The sequence below is a fragment of the Hippopotamus amphibius genome, chromosome X, assembly GCF_030028045.1.
Source record: "Hippopotamus amphibius kiboko isolate mHipAmp2 chromosome X, mHipAmp2.hap2, whole genome shotgun sequence".
NCBI classification, from domain to species: Eukaryota; Metazoa; Chordata; class Mammalia; order Artiodactyla; family Hippopotamidae; genus Hippopotamus; species Hippopotamus amphibius.
The window spans coordinates 13,430,814-13,447,878 of NC_080203.1; the positions used below are offsets into that span (position 1 = coordinate 13,430,814).

General features: G+C 47.1%; 1 protein-coding gene across 7 annotated transcripts; it reads right to left on the reverse strand.

Annotated features, from left to right (window-relative positions):
• Positions 1-9,486: 9,486 nt before the first annotated feature.
• On the reverse strand, positions 9,487-16,127 carry LOC130841919 (melanoma-associated antigen 10-like). 7 transcript variants are annotated; one of them, XM_057718541.1, is made up of 5 exons: positions 16,011-16,118; positions 13,597-13,665; positions 13,133-13,229; positions 11,753-11,846; positions 9,487-11,467 (listed from the first exon to the last, which is right to left on the reverse strand). In XM_057718541.1, exon 5 carries the CDS (start codon positions 11,398-11,400, stop codon positions 10,234-10,236), a length of 1,167 nt encoding a protein of 388 aa, XP_057574524.1. In that variant the 5' UTR covers positions 11,401-11,467; positions 11,753-11,846; positions 13,133-13,229; positions 13,597-13,665; positions 16,011-16,118; the 3' UTR covers positions 9,487-10,233. The 7 variants fall into 7 exon arrangements, with proteins under 7 accessions (XP_057574524.1, XP_057574525.1, XP_057574526.1 ...); XM_057718542.1 differs by having other exon boundaries at positions 13,592-13,665; XM_057718543.1 differs by having other exon boundaries at positions 13,133-13,237; positions 13,592-13,665.
• Between the last annotated feature and the right edge of the window lie 938 nt (positions 16,128-17,065).

Genomic DNA, 17,065 nt, shown 5'->3' on the forward strand with positions numbered 1-17,065 from the left:
CGGGTGTGTATTTACCAAGCTTCTCACTTAAACTGTTTTTCTGCGTGCTGTGTCTCTAATCATAAACTTTGTACCTGTTTTGCAATTTTTGCCTCCTTGAAACATTTTTGCTTTCAAATGGGGTAAGAATCAGGGAATTTTGCTTCTAGTCTCTAGCCCCTGGTGGACTGCAGCTAGGTTCAACCACTGGACAGGGAATTAAGATCCTGCTTCAAGAGAACACGTCTATTCTATCTTGGCTGGAACTGGAAGTTTACTGGTATTTTTCCATATATTCTGTGTCTCAATTTTGTGAACATATGGAATACAGTTATAAAAAATATTTTAATGTCCTCGTCTGCTAATTCTACAATCCATGTCAGTTCTGGGTCAGTTTCAATTCCTTAGGATAATTTTAATTTGCATTCCTCTTACCACGTTACCACGGGATTAAATATCTTTGCACATTGTTAAGGGTCAGTTCTATATCTTTTTTTGTGAAAGGTCTGTTCATGTATTTTCCCATTTTTGTATTAGGTTTTGACATATCAGTGATATCAGCCCTTTATCTGTGATCTATGTTGCAAACATTTTTGCCAGTCTGTCAGTTCTCCATGACTTTGGTGATGGTGTGTTATATTCTGCCTTTTTGAAATTTAAAGCAAAGTGATGTAGCAATGTATCCTTAGTAAATAACCAACCAGTGGACACAAGGAAGGGAAGGATTTATCCATAGAAAACTGGAAGAAGAACCACGAAGTCAAAGGTGGCATGCCCAGATGAGGATTACAAGTCCACTGTACCTACTGCTTTATTAGGAATATAATGCCTATAGCTAATTCCACCACTCCTTTCCTCTAGGGCCAGAAAAAATATCAGAAGACAGAGGGTTTGGGAGACATGATAATTGTTTTCAAATATCTAAACTGGTATTATTCACAAGCAAAATGAAAGTTTAGGAGGATATTATAATAAAATATTTACTTTTAAAAGAAGTCTTGGAGAGCACGTGCTCTAGAGCCCAAGCTCGCACCTCTCCACTCTCTGACCTAAGAATAAAGCTTTCCTTTGCTTCTGGAAAAAAGGAAGAAGTCTTACTTGTCTACACTACATGAAGATGCTAATGTTTATTTTTACCTTTTTGGAGTTTTCTATTTTTAACAACTTTATGGAGATTTAATTTAATGTTGAATGCCATACAATTCAACCTTTTAAAATCTATCATTCAATAGTATGTAGTATATTCACAGAGTTTTGCAACCTTCACAATAATCTAATTTTAGAAAACTTTCATCACCCTTAAAATAAAGTCATGTGCATTAGCAATCACCTACCATACCACATTTACCTACTCAACACTAGAAGCCACTAATCTACTTTCTGTATCTATATATTTGCCCATTCTGGACATTTCATATGAATAGAATCATACAATATGTTGTCCTTTGGGACTGGCTTCTTTGCTCAGCATAATGTTTTTTTTTTTTTAATGAATTTATTTATTTATTTTATTAATTGTGTTGGGTCTTTTTTTTTTTTTTTGCTATGCGTGGGCTTTCTTTAGTTGCAGTGAGTGGGGACTACTCTTCATTGTGGTGCGTGGGCTCCTCATTGCTGTGGCTTCTCTTGTTGTGGAGCACGGGTTCTAGGCATGTGGGCTTCAGTAGTTGCAGCACATGGGCTCAATAGTTGTGGCACATGGGATTAGTTGCTCCGCGGCATGTGGGATCTTCCTGGAGCAGGGATCGAACCCGTGTCCCCTGCATTGGCAGGTGGATTCTTAACCACCACACCACCTAGGAAGCCCAACATAATATTTTAAGATTCATCCATGTTACAGTACGTACCAGTACTTCATTTCATTGTATTGCCAAATAATTTTCTATTGAATGGATATACCACATTTTATTTATCCATTCATCAGCTGATGCACATTTGGGTGGCCTTCAATTTTGACTATTATGAATAATGTTGCTATTAACATTCCTGTGCAAATTTCATGTGGACATCTGTTTTCATTTCTCTTGTATCTATACTTAAGAGGGAAATTACCGAATCATATGGTAATATTATGCTTAACTTTCTGAGGAAGTGCCAAACTGTTTTGCACCATTTTACCTTCCCCCAAGAAATATATGAGGGTTCCAATTTTTCCACATTGTTGTCAACACTGTTATCTGACATTTTGATTATAGCCATACTAGTGGGTATAAAGTGGTTATCTCATTGTGGTTTTAATTTGCACCCCTGGTAGTTAATGATGTCAGGCATCTTTTCATTTGCTTTTTTGGCCATTTGTATATCTTCTTTGGAGAACTGTCATGTTAAATCCATTCCCCATTTCCCAATTGGGTTATTTGCAATTCTTTGTTGAAGTTGTAGGCCTTCTTTACATATTCCGGACACAAGTCCTTCATCAGATATATGATTTGCAAGTAATTTTTCCCATTCTGAGGGTTGTTTTTTCACTTTACTGATGGTGTCTTTTGAAGCATATGAAATACAATTTTGATGAAATACAACTTATCAAAAATTTTCCTTGTGTTTTCAATGTAATTTTCAAGAAACCATTGCCTGATCCAAGCTCACAAGGATTTACGCCTATGTTTTCTTGTAAGAGTTTTATGGTTTTAGCTTTTACATTAAGATTTTGATCCATTTTGAGTTAATTTTTATATATAGTGTAAGTTAGCATTACAATTTCATTCTTTTAAATGTGAATATACAGTTATCCAAACACCATTTGTTGAAAAGACTACTCTTTCTACATCTTGTTTCATATCTAAGGGGGGCGGTGGGTTGCAGGGAAGGCAGCCAGTCATGCTGAGAATGTGGACTAGGATGTGTCAGTAGGACAGTGTGTGCCTGTGTGTCTGGATCAGGGGTGGGGCAATGAGGAGTCGGGGAACAAGAAATGGGATGGTAAGGTATGCTAGGGATGCAGAGGTTGGGGGCCCACAAATTGTTGGCAGTGCTGGGAAGCCAGGCAGCAAAACTGGGATTCAGTGCATTGGGCAGAATGGAATTACCGTATATATAATATGAGCCATAAATACACAGGCATATATATGTGTATGTGTGTGTATGATACATGTGTGTATATTATATACATAAATGTATGTATTTATTATGTTTCTGTATGTATGTATAGTTACATACAACAAGAAAAAGTACTCACCCAAAAATCCACCAGGGAAAGTTTTCCTGTGTTTCCTTAAACTGAGTGAGTACTTTTTTCTTTTTATAGTTTTCCCTGTATTCATTAAACTTTGTGTCATTTTAGGTGCTAACTGTGTTTGCAGCAAAGGGAATGATATCCTATAGCATGCAGACTACTGTCTATACAACAAATGACCTCTTTTGATGTGGCCTAATTTTCACCCCAAAACCTTCTTCTGATAATCCAACCCACGTTTCCTACTGCCCACAAGACAGCTTGAGGTGGACAGCACACTCCACTTCACCATCTACATGGCCCACACTGACGACATTCACCACGCCCTTCATCATCTCTACTCCTCACTCAAATCACCATCAGCTCTTCTTCCTCTATCCACAGCCTCAGGTAGGAGAAACAGCTTCTACCTAATCAGCAAACTTCAGAACTCAGAATCACACAGTCTAAATCACACACTAAATGGTGAATTTCCCTAAAATCTGTCTCATCTTTTCCCACCCACAGCTGAATTAAGCCCCTTGTCATTTTCTTTTGCTTTGTTCACTCATTGTTTTCAACTCATTATGTGTTCAATAAATATTAGTTGAATTGATAAATGAAGGAATGAAATCAATCAATCAAAATGCTGGAGGGTCACATTCAATGATTTAAAATGTAAAGCCTGTCCCCTGCCTGGGCCTTCTGCCTGCATGGAAGAAACCCAAAGTGTTACGGCTGCTCATGTAACTTCAGAAATCCCATGGGAACATCTCACTGAGAGTGTCATTTTGGACATCTCCTTACGTGCAAACACCATCTTAGAGGTGGAGATGCTCTCAACAGGACAGTACATGTTGCTTCCTGCATTGGACTTCACACATCCCCTCCCTTCCAGTCAGTTTAACAAAGAAGGGTACCATCTCCACAAGATTCCATCAACCCTGCAAATGTTTGCACCATGGACCAATCCTCTATCCCAAACAGTGTCTGGTGGCAACATGGACCAGCAGTCATAGCCACAGGACATACATCCTCTAGTGTCCCAACAGCTCAGAATCCATGAGAGGCAGCCTGAGCCATGGACAACACCTGAATCATTTTCACTGCATGTCCACACCCAGCCCTTTAGCTGCAGAGTCTCTGAGGTGATTAGTCTCAGGGATTGCCACTCCAATTGCCCCCTCCTTGCGGCTGTGCACTGCCTTCCACTCTTCATTGGGCCCCTGGCCTGTCTCAACTGGCAGACGTCGGTCACCAACCCCACTCAGTGACATAGCCCCAGTTTCTATGGAGGCCTCCACTGTACACAGGGGCAACATCCCAGCCTCCAACAGGCATCATAACAGCTCCCAGCCTGGGGACACTGGCAAGGGTGCACTGGACCACTAGAGGTGTCAAGAAATGTAGCTCAGCCAAATGATGCAGGGGAGCAGCTGTGCTCTTCCTGACAGGACATAGAGGTGACTATAAGGTAGGGGGTGGTATCTGGCACATGCTGGTCCACTCCTCCAATTGACCTACCCACTCAGACCACACTGGAACTTCTAGCTGGTCGTGAGGATGCCGAGATTTCCCAGCCTATTTTTGTAAGGCGTCCAGTATCACCCACCCAGATTCCCCACCATCTCTCCTTCTGGACCCTGAACTCTGGACTCAGAGATCCCTGACCGCCAGCCTGCCTGGGGATCTCTGAACTTGGCTTTGTATGTGGTCCCTCTTCTGGATTCTAGCAATCACTCTTGCCAGGATGCTCTCAATGACCCTCACTGACTGAGAGTGTCCTGTCTGGTCTCCTTCCCTGGCTCCTGGTCATTCTGGCCAAATCTTTGCTTCTTAAAGTAAAGGGGAAAGGTCCTGCTGACATCTCAGACTTTTAAGTCATGCGCACAGGAATCTCTTTATTCAGGACATCACTGCATAAATCCAGCTTTATATGGGTGAGGGATTAAGTTAATTTTCTGCTTAACCTAATGAGAAAATGGGAGACACAAATTAAAATAACGTTGACACAATATTTTTTAACTTGTAATTTTGACCAAAATTTAAAATATTGGTAAAATAATATGTTCATGAGAGTGTAGGATATTTCATACAGTAATTTGTGAGAAAATATATTGGAATACAATGTTGGCAATATTTATAAAAATTTTAAATATTCATGTCCTTTGCACATTGACACAACTTCTATATCTTTATTATTAGAAAACATAAATTTTCCAAAAATATTATGTTCATAGATGTTGATTTCGGTTCTATTAGTCACAGCAGCCAATGGGGAACAACCTATGTGTCCACCAGGAGGAGAAGTGTTTCGTTAGTTACAGCACACACATACTGTAGAATTCTAGGGAGTAGGTGTTGTCACGGAAAGATCTTGCATTTACTTTATTAAGTGGCAAAGGTAAGTGGAAGGTTAATATATACATAATTACCAAGTATGTTAAAAGAAAAACAATATATATTTTAATACATATATTTATAGAAAAGTCTAGAATAACCTTTAAAATAATACACACCAGTTTTTAAATTTTGGTTACCTCTGAGAAGGGGTCTGAATTTTGGAGAAACTTTATAAAGGGGAAAATTGTGATTGATTTTTATTTTTAGAATTTTTTTGCAAGAATATATGAACTACTAGCTTTCTAAGGAAAATATTTAAATAAGCTGTGTGTTCATCAGTTAAAGTAACTGCTTGTTGATGCAATAGACCAAATCCGAAATATGAGTGACTTAACACAACTGTTATTGTTGTTGTTCACGTAAATTCTGATTTGGGTTGGCAGGGACTTTCTGCTTTCAGGTGACTCAAGGATCCAGGCTGCTTCCATCTTGTAGCACCGTAATCCCAACATGGGGCCTCCATCTTTGCTGCTGAATGGCAGAGGAAGCATGGAAAGGGCATATTGGCTCCTGCCTGGCTGCAAGTGGACCACCCAGAAGGTGAGGAAGACAAGATGTGGATGAGCACTTGTAGTCTATTCCATAAGCCATCACATAGTCTCTCCCATAAGCTGTCACCTAGTAGGTGTTCAATAAAAAGCAGCAATTATAATTTGTCATGATAACTCTCTTCATTTCTTGAAGGGAGTTTCTGAGAAAACCAGATTTACCTTGAGATTCACCAACTTTTCAGGAACCTACTATGTGACAGGTGCTTTCAAATATAGGACCACACCTAGTTGTCAAATGATTCTATAAATCTTAGCAGGGAGAACTCACCGTTCTTCACTCAATAGCACTTTTCTGCACTACTCTTTGCAATAATCTTTATAATCTCAGCAGACTGAGAATATTCTCCCTCCTTGTGATACATTCCCAAACACCTGTACAGGTGCCTTTTGGCACACTGCAAACCAGGATTTTCCTGTGAGGCAGGTACACAGACAAGGGGCAGTGGAAGGATGGTTGTTTTAGTCAACTCAAGCTGTTTTAACAAGATACCATTGACTTAGTGGTTTAAACAACAGAAATTCCTCTTTTCGGGGTCTGTGAAGTCCAAGATCAGGCTTCTCATAGACTTGGTGTCTGGAGAGGACCTTCTTCCTGGCTTGCAGACAGCCAGCTTCTCGTTTTTTTTGTCACATGGCCAAGAGAGATCTCTAGCCTATTTCTCTTCTTATAAAGACACTAATCTAATCATGGAGGCTCCACCATCATGACCTCATCAAAACCAAATTACCTCCCAAAGGCTTCACTTGCTAATACTACCGCCTTGGGGGTTACGTTTTCAACATATGAATTTGTGGGGGACACAAACATGAAGTTCATAACAACGATGTTTTTCCGTTTTTTTTTTTAATTCTTTTTTTTATTTTTTATTTTGTGTTTTTCCGTTTTTAAACAGACCTAGCATATCTGCTAAGGAACCATTTTCACCTAGAAGGACTACAATTTTAAGAACTTAGCCGCTGTAGACATTTGATTACACAGAGATTTTCATGGTCTTTCCTTACCAATCACTTATGAGGAAGGCTTTGGTTTTTAACCACATGGATAAGCACATCTATCTATGTACATGTTCAGTGGTCAATTTCAAAAAGACATCCCATTAAAATCCTATTGCAAATACTAGGGTAGTTTCAAAAATAATGTATCTAACTTCAGAGTTATATCCCAATAGCCAGTAGATTATGTGGCAAATCAGACTCTACTAACAAGCCCATTTGGAAAACACTTTGAGAGTTTGTTAAATATACCTAGGCAGAATGAACATGTATTAGCTTCCTAGGGCTATCTGGAGACCTTGAAGGAGAACTCCATCTCATGGCTCTCTTCTACCTTCTGGTGATCATCAGCAATCCTTGGCATTCCTTGTCTTATAAATGCATCACTCCAATCTCTGCCTCCATTCTTCAAATCCCCTTCTTCTCTGTGTTTCTGTGTGTGTCAAATCTCCCTTTCCTTTTTCTTATATGTGTACCATTCATTATATTTATGGCCTACCCTAAATCCAAGACAATCTCAAGATTCCTAACATAATTACATCTGCAAAGACTATTACCAAATAAGGTCACATATACCAATATTGAAAATTAGGACTTGGATATATCTATCTGGATATATATATATATCTTAGATATATATATCTTTTGAGGGTCACCATTTAACTCACTATAGATCAGTATAAACAACACTGTCTATTTGAACTTTCCAAATTGAAATTTTAAGTTGAAGGGGTGTTGCTATCAGGGCTCCAGAGTGACAGATGCAACAGCCAGGGGACTTCTGCAGGGAGTAGGAATGTTCTATGATAGGGGGAAGGTGGGTGGTTCTGTGTTGTGCACTGGGAGCAGGGCACAGCTTTCAGATGAGGAGACAGTGAAGAACTAGCCAGCAGGCCAGGTTCCAGAGTTGGACAGGAGGGCACACTGGAGAAGATCAGAGGAAGTATGCTGTAATTCAGGATATTGCTAAGACTGGACACAAATGCCAGCACCGGGGCAGAGTTAACTATTAAGGCATCCTAGGTCTCTAAGCAGGAGGACCTTAGATAAATAAAACTCAGACAATCCCCAAATTATGTTTTATTCTCATTTCCCCTTCATTCTCTATGCCTGCTTTCAGTACCTTGTCACATGGTCCTTCTTTTTGTCACCTGATATTATATAATATTGAGAAAAGAATAAAAGACAGATTGTCTTATGCTAGGAGGAGTGGGAACAACATGGGCCCTAGATGAATTCAGACCATGGTCTAGTCTCAGCCCTGTCACTTACTAGCAGTATAATCCTGGGGAAATTACCAACACTATGAGCCTTGGATGCATCCTCTGTAAAACGGGTTTGATAAACCCTATCTTGTAGGACTGTTGGAATGTATGCAAAGTAAGAAAAGCATCTAACACAGCGCCTGGCACTTATTAGATCTTTAATGAATGGCAGTTATTTCTAGTATTATTTTGTCCCCAGACCTTACTGCCCTCTCCTCTGGGATTTTGTTTTTACCCAGGACGTTTCAAATGATACACAGCTTAATTAAATCAGGCAAAAATGCAGCTTCACAAAACTCATTAAATGTTTCCTCTTACAGGATTTATTAATTTGGGGTATGGGTTAGTCTTCCCCAGCTGATATAACTCAAAGCTCTTAGAATTTGAGTAACTCCTTCCTTCTCTCCCAGCTACTCATCCATTCAAAATACTATTTTCTTTCATTTCACTGCCACCAAAGCCTAGATCTTGCTTAGATTTGGCCTAATTACACTCAAGATAACCTACCTTTAATGTGATTTTAACAGAGTTGGCTCTGGCTCTCTTAGGCCAGGGAGAGGAGTGCCAGCCTAGTGGATTCTGGGTACCAACTCAAGAGAGTATCACTGTCTTCTCAAGAAATTACTGCAGATGATATGTATAGAACACCTTCACGCACTGTATTAACTGCACTGGGACAAGAGTTCAGGACACCTCTCATAGCTGCCCCCAGGTGGGGAATTTCCCTCTGGTTAATCCCTGATCCAAAACTAACTAAGCAATTTTCCATTCCAGGCTCTTCCCTCACCTCTAAGACACACAGTCTGAGAGTCTGGCCCCTGCCACCACCCACAGCTTAACTTATAATGAACTCCCATAGAAGGAATTGCAGTTTCCCAAAGTCCCAAACTGCCTTAGCTCGGGGCATTTCCACTTGACTGCTCGCATCTGGAGTCCCACCTCCTCACTCTTTTTTCACTTGTTCTTTAGGTAATGGAGGACATCTCACCATCTTCCTGATATGATTGCTGCTCCTAACCTCTACCCTTCTATGGGTAGAGGTGTGTCTTGCTTATCCTAGAATTTCCACTATCAACAAAGTGTTTTCCAAAGAGAAAATATCCAATTAATGTTTAATGAATAAACGAGTCAGTGAGCAGTCTTTTATTTATTAAGATTAAGGTCACTCCTACTTTCCTGAATAAACCAAGCAAATCCAAGAATATATCCTTTAATTTTATGGAACAATAGACTAAAATGGTTAACAGAATCAAAAAATTAAAGTTTGTTAAGATGACTCCTACTTTCTTGAATAAGCCAAACAAGTCCAGGTATATATTTTAATATTACAAAACAATACACTAAAGTGGTTAAGGGAATCCAAAAATTAGGGTTTGTTTAGATTACCCTTACTTTCTTGAATAAGCCAAGCAAATCCAGGTATATATTGTTTTAATTTTACAAAACAATAGACTAAAGTGGTTATGGGAATCCAAAAATGAACCACCTTTTACATTTTTTTCTCTATAGTCTTCTGAGTTCTTTCACATTTCCAAGAAAATTCCTATTCCAAAGTCATGTTATCTTGTTCCAGATCACAAAATAAGATGGAAGTTCCTCAATTTGTTTTGCAAAATATCAAGACTCTTATTCTTAAATCTGATAAATGTTTTGTAATAAATGTGGCCAATATCATTCATAAACAGATTCTAAAGCTCATAAATCTATGAAAAGGAAGAGTATTTGAAAAAAACACCAAAAGGAAAAAAAAAGATAAACTTTCAAGTCACCCATACAGAACAGGAACACATAGTTGTTGCACAGTGTGTTCTCCTCAGCCTGACTCTGACCCTCCTCTACTTAGAACTCTGACTGCCCTCTCCAAACACAGAATGAAGATTTAGCCTCATTATTCAGTTAGGACAGAAACTTCTGAGACATGCTGCACAATGAGCACAGCAGTAGTACTATCCATGGAGCCAATTCTGGCCCTGACTCTCTCTTCCTCATCTCTTAAAGCCTCCTCAGACCAGCATGAGAAGGAAATGGGGTCAGTCCCCTTGATCTTGGCCAAAAATTCTAGAACTTTCAGCCTGCTGGTTTCAGCATAGGCCCTTGGACCCCACAGAAATTCATACCGTGGAGGATCACTATTAGGCACCTTCCGGTACTCCAGATAATTCTCCTGCACCCAATCTCCTGTGATGAGTTTCCAAGCGTCCCCAAAAATGAAGTGCTTCCTCCCAGCATGCAGGCCTATTATAGTCAAGAAATCCCAGATGGTTTCCTCAGGGGCACAGTTTCCCTCTAGGAAAATCACACCCAGGATGATTATCAGGAGGCCATTTTTAGGCATGCTCTGATCATCACTAAGCTTATCATCATGCGTGAGGTCTAAGGAGTTGACAAGGACATAGGAATGGATTTTGGGGTCCACTTCCTTCACATCAATGCCAGAGACTACCTCTAGGCACTTAGAAGCTTTCTTGAAGATCACAGGGAATTGTTTTTTGTACCTTTTGAGGACAACCTTTAGCATTTCTGCCTTTGTGATGGGCTTCTTCAGTCGATATTTGAGGATCATGAAATGCACCAAATCCGCCACTTTCCTATCTAGTGGGTCTCTGCGCAAGGATTTGGTGTCTACTGAGGCCTGGAGAGAGCATGTGCCCTCTTCTTGGCTGCTGAAGCCTCCATCAGACGTGCTCCACGACGTGGAGGAGAAGGAGCTCTGAGGACTCTGGGGAGGACCCAAAATCACAGTGTCAGGCTCCTGCTCCCCCTGCTGCTCCTGCTCCTCCTGCTGCTCCTGCTCCTCCTGCTGCTCCTGCTGCTCCTGCTCCTCCTGCTCCTCCTCTGGGGCGCCCAGTAGCAGAGGAGAGGGAGAGGGGGAGGGAGAGGGGGAGGGGGAGGAAGAGGGGTAGGAGAAGGTGAAAGAGCAGGAGGAAATGGAGGCAGTCTCCTCCTCTTCCTCCTCAGCTGCGGGAACCTGCGCTATCAGCAGGCCTTGTATCTCACTTAGGGTCTGAAAGTCTGGCTCAAATGTGAGGCGTGGACGCTTTGGAGAGTGAGACATGATGACACTTGCTGGAGGCAGCAGGTAGAAGTGTGAGCAGGATGGTGGGAGATGGGATCCCACAGGCCTGGGGGAGAAAGGGAGGGAGTCAGCAGCCTCAGCAGAGAAATGCACCCTTGGCAGCTCTGACAAAGGCTGGCTTACAGATCTCCTCTTTAGGGGGTGCTCTAGGGCCTCACAGGGCTCCTGTCTCCCTGCACAGTTTGTCCCCTTAGGAACTTGTTAGAAGGATGTGAGGAAGCTCCTCGGCATACAGCCAACCAGCACAACCCAGGACTTTCAGGGCTGCCTGTGGGCAGGGGGGGTCAGGCACTGTGGGGTCCTTGGTAGACATTCGGGGTGTGCACCTCACCTTGACTCCCAGCACTGTCTGGTCTTCCTCTGCTCTGCTGACCTGAAGACGTGTGCCTCACACCAAGGCCCTCACCTCATGGTTCCTGGAGCCCCTGACAGGAGAGGAGGGGCCGAGTTCTGTGAGGTCCCTGCTGTTCTGGAGCGGATGATCCCCTCCACGCTAAGGTTCTTACTTTCCTCTAACAAGACTTGTGCCCCCTTCTCCCCCACCTCTGCTAGCCTAAGGCAAGAGCTCGCATTCCTGAGACAGATGAGAAGAAAGTGAAAGGGGCAACACTTTCAACCACACCTGCCCAGGGCCTCCCAGGGTGACAGCAAGAGCTGAGTGAAGTTTGCAGGTTACCCCTCTCTCCTAGCTGAGGGTTATCCTCACTCCTCACAGTGATGCCTGGTAGGTTCTGTGACTCTTCCCTCTGCTGTCTGAGTCTGGCCCCGTTAGAACAAGCCCTCACCTCCCTGAGACCACCAAAGAGGAAGTGAGGGTACACTATATCTGACCAGTGTGCCCAGGGCCTCCCAGAGCTGACAGCAGGGGAAGAGCAGAGTTGGATATGCCCTCAGTCCTCGGGAGAGGGTATGCCTTCAGTCCTCACCCAAGGTCCCTACCTTAAACTCTGGCAGAGTCTAGGACTCTTCCCTCTGCTCACCTGATGTGGCTTCCCCTCAGACTGCCACTTCCTCAGAATGAGGCCCTCACCTCCCTGAGAACCCATGGACGAAAATGAGGCACTGGGACTTCCCTGGTGGCGCAGTGGTTAAGAATCCACCTGCCAGTGCAGGGCACACAAGTTCGAGCCCTGGTCCAGGAAGATCCCACATGCCGCGGAGCAACTAAGGCTCTGTGCCACAACTACTGAGCCTGCACTCTGGAGCCCACATGCCACAGCTACTGAAGCCCGCATGCCTAGAGCCCGTGCTCCACAACAAGAAAAGCCATTGTAATGAAAAGCCCACTCACTGCAACGAAGAGTAGCCCCCCCTCTCCACAACTAGAGAAAGCCCGCGTGCAGCAACAAAGACCCAACACAGCCAATAAATAAATTAAAAAAAAAAATGAGGCACTACATCTTACCACCCCTGCTAGGTCCTTCCAGTGCCAAAAGCAAGAGCTGGGCCCCATATGTCCTGTGGTGGGGCTATCCTCAATCCTCCCTCACAGGATCCATCTTTACTCCTAACAGGGCCTAGGCCACCCCCTGCTGACTGGATGTCACCTTTCTGAGACATCTCTCTCATCCTTGGAGAAAGTGAGGGCATACCACATATAGCCAACCCTGCCTGAGTCCTTCCAGGCCTGAGGACAGGAGATAGCCAGACTCTTTGGGGTCTCTTCTTTCTGGGGTTGGAAGTACTTTTGGTCCTCACCAAGGGTCCTTACCTTGACTCTGGTAGAGCTTGGGACTCTTCCCTCTTCTGACCTGATGTGACTCCTTCAGCTGACCTGTCTTCTCACTCACACCAAGGCCTTCACCTCCCTAAGACCCTCAAGACAAAAGTGAAAAGATATCACATCCAGCCACCCCTGCCTAGAGTCACCCCTGGCTGACAGCAGGGGCTGGGCTCCCTCTGTTCTGGGATAGGGTGTTCCCTCTGTCTTCCCTCAGTGTAAGGTGGGCCTGGGCCCATCTTATCTGGTGACCTGAAATCATCCTTCTCAGACCAAGGCTTTACCTCCCAGGGACACCTCCACACACCCCTTGCAGGGAGTGAGGGTATACCACATCTGGGCATTCCTGCCCGGATCCTCCCAGGGTGGACAGTGGGAACAGAGTGGAGTTTCTGAGACCCCTTCTGTCTGTGCTAGGGGGTAACCTTAGTCCTCCTTCAAGGCACTTACCTTACCTTGACTCCTCAGATTCTGGAACTCTTGCCTTTGTGATGTCATCAGCTCAGACCAAAGCCTTCACCTCCCTGGGACACCCCAGACAAAGTAAAAAGACACCAAATCCAGCTACCCCTGCCTGGGGTCTGTTCTGCCATGGCACTGCACTCAATCCTCGCTCAAGGTATTCACCCGTACTCCTGGCAAGGCCTGTCCTACCCTCTGCTGACCTGAAGTTTTCTGCTCCAACTCAGACCTCACCTCCCTGAGAAACTCCATCCCCTTGACTCCTGGTACAGCTTGTGGCAGAAGTGAGAGTTCCTCCCATCTGCTCACCTTTACTCTGATCCTCCCAGGGCTGAGATTCTGTGGCATCCTTAAGGGAAGTGGGGCCTTAAGGCCCCCCAGTGGTCCTTACCTTGACTCCTGACAGAGCCTGGGACTTCTCCCTCTTCTGAACTGATGTGGCTCCCCCTCAGACTGATACCCTCACCTCTCTGGGAACCTCCATCCACCCCCTGCAAAAGTTAGGAAATGTCACATCTGGCCAACCTTGCCTGTGGTCTCCTAGGGCTGACAAGAGGGGCAGGGCCAGGATGGGGCCCCTTCTCTCTAAAATGGGTATTTTTAGGGCAGGGGGAGGCCAAATCTACCTGGGGAGGGAGGCCATCTCAATCCTCCCTCACGGTCCTCTCTATTATCCTGAGGTCCACCCCTCAGAAAAAGTGTCACCTCCCTGAGACTCCCAGAGTGGAAGTCAATAAACGAGGCATTTGGCAACCCCGCTATGTGGCCTCCCAGGGCTGACAACAAGGGCAGGTTGCTGTGAGACCCCTCTGTACAAGGTGGGAGGTCCTGTAAATCTCCCCTCAAGGTTCTTATCTTGACACCTGGCAGCATGTGGTACTCCTCCCTTTGCTGAACTCAGGCACACCCACCAGACCAAGCTCTTCACCAACCTGGGAACCCCCCAGAAAAAAAGTCAGGGCCCACAATGTTGACAGCAAAAGCAGAGGACTGCTGGGTCCCATCTGTTCTGGTGTAGGGCCCTCAGTCCTTAATCTGACCCCACGTAAAGCCTGGGACTCCTCCCTCTGCCCAGCCGCCCCTGTCCCTTCAGACCTAGGTCCTCAGTCCCCCGAGCACGTCCAGATAAAACTAAAGAGAGGCCACAGCTTGCCACCCCTGCCCAGGACCTCCTAGAGCTGAGCGCAGGGCCTGAACGGCATCTCTTCCGCGGTGGGTAGCTTCCGGCCCCGCTCAGGGTAGCCCCATCGCCCCCCAGGCCAAGGCCTCTCTCCCCGGAGTGCAGCCCCACCGCGTCCTGAGGCAACGAAGGGGCACCTCTCCCGAGCACCGAGCACCGCGGCCTGAGTCCTCCCAGGGTCATGGCGCGGGCGGAGCGGGGTCTGCGGGGCTCCTGGCCTGCGGAAGGTCCCCTCGTGCATCCTCACAGTTTCACAGTCACCCCCGACGGGGCGGCCTCCCTCCCCTCTTTGCACCCGAGGCCGCCCCCACCCCCAGCCCACAGCCACCACCGCCCTGGGGGGCCAGACAAAGAAGTCAGGAGACAAGGAGGGCCCCTCCCCATCCCCCCCGCCCCAGGTCGGCTCAGGGCTGAGAGCTGGGCGGTGCGGGCGTCCGCGGGCCCCACGGTCCGGACTGGGAGGCCCCCTCAGCCCCCCACGAGGGTCCCCCTTCACACCCGGCAGAGCCGGGACACCCCCTTTTCTGCCCCGAGTTCAGCCCCAATGCACAAGGCCCCGGGCCCCGACCCTCCCTGCACGGAGGCCCAGGGAAAACACAGCCGAGGCCAGGCCTGGGCTGCCCCGGGGCAACGCGCAGGGCGGGACGGGAGCTGCGGAGAGACCCCCTGTCCCCCCACCCCGGGCCGTCCTCCGTGCCTCTGCCGCGCGCGTCCGACCCACCAGCCCCAACCTGCAACACCTCGGTCCCTCAGCCGCGGGGGCGCAAGTCAGGCCACCTCCCATGCCCCGGGGCCTCAGGGGAGAACCGCAGGGGCCGAGCGGGCCGAGGGGCCGCTGTCCTCCGTCTGGAGCTCGCCTGACCCCCGGGGGGCCGGGGCTCGTTCCTCTGCGGGCCCGAGTCCAGCGCCCACGAGCAAGCCTCCCCGCGCCCAGGCAGCCTGCCTGCGGGCCCTCGGAGCTGGCGGCAAGCGCGCGGTGCCCGCCCGCCCAGCCCCACGGCGGGCTTCTCCTCCCTCTGGGTCCTCACCTGAGGCCGACCACGCCTGGGACTCGCCCCTCCCGCGACCCCTCAGACTCGCCTCGTGCCCCTCAGACTCCCGACCGCGCCTGAGGCGCCACCGTGACCGCCTGTGCCCGCCTGTGCCCGCAGCTTTCCAGGACCCACGGCACGGGCGAGGCCAAGCCTCTGCGGAGGAGGCCTCTCCCTCCTTCCTCAGGGGTCTCACCTTGAAGCGTGGCAGAGCCCAGGACTCCCCTCTCTTCTGACCTAAAGGCTGCACACCTCAGAGAAAGCCTCCGGTCCCTCAGACGTCGGAGCAGATAGTCCCGACACACCACTTCCGGGGACCCTGCCTGCAACCTCCCAGGGATGACTGCAGGGGTGGGGCGCGGGCAGGGTTCCCGCTCCGGGGTGGAAAAGCCACTCAGTCCTGGCTCAGACTTGACTCTGGGCACTGCCTGGGCTGCCTCCCTTGTGGGCTCCAGAACAAGCCCCTCCTCCCCGAGACCATGGAGGCGGGAGCGAGGGAGCATTACATCAGCGACTGAGTGCCAGGGCTACGAGGGCTGACAGCAAGCAAGGCAGGGCAAGCTAGCCTCCCGCTCTGAGGTTGTGGGCATAAGCGCAGACTTGTCCAAGGTAGTATTTATATTTACTCCTGACAGGGCTTGTATGTCCTCCCTTTTGCTGACCTGATGATGCGGTCCAAGGTCCCCATTTCCCGGAGACCGCCCTCTCCAAAGAGGACGTGGGGGAGGGGTGCTCTGCCTGACTGGACGTCCCGGGATGTCCCCTGATGCCTGGAAAGGGAGTCACCGCAAGCCTTCCTCGAGATCTTCCTCTGGATGCCTGGCAGAGCCTGAGGCCCCTCCCCTCTCCTGACGTGAAACAGGGCCCCTCAGAGCAAGGTCCTCACCTCTCTGACGCCCTAGTGGGAAGTCAGGGGACCCCACATCCGGCCACCATGCTTTAAGGCCTCTCAGGGCTGCAAGCAAGTAAAGGGCTGGATTCTGTGGTACCTCCTCTGTCTGGGGCAGGCTTCTATTTGATCCTCCCTCAGGGTCCTCACCTTGATGTCTGGTGGTGATCTGATGATGACAGTGTTTACCTGTCCCTCCCTTCTGACCACATCTGGTGACCATGCCCTGGGGCTTGCCAGGGCTAACCACAGAAAGAGGGCAGGGCTGGGGCCCAATGCTTCAGGCCCTCAAATCCTCCTTCAAGTCCTCATCTTGACAACTGGCAAGATCTGGACTCCTCCCTCTGCTGACCTATGTCTGC

Coding starts and splice junctions, on each gene's coding strand:
- LOC130841919 (XM_057718545.1), bottom strand. CDS start 11,400: ATGTCTCACTCTCCAAAGCGTCCACGCCTCACATTTGAGCCAGACTTT.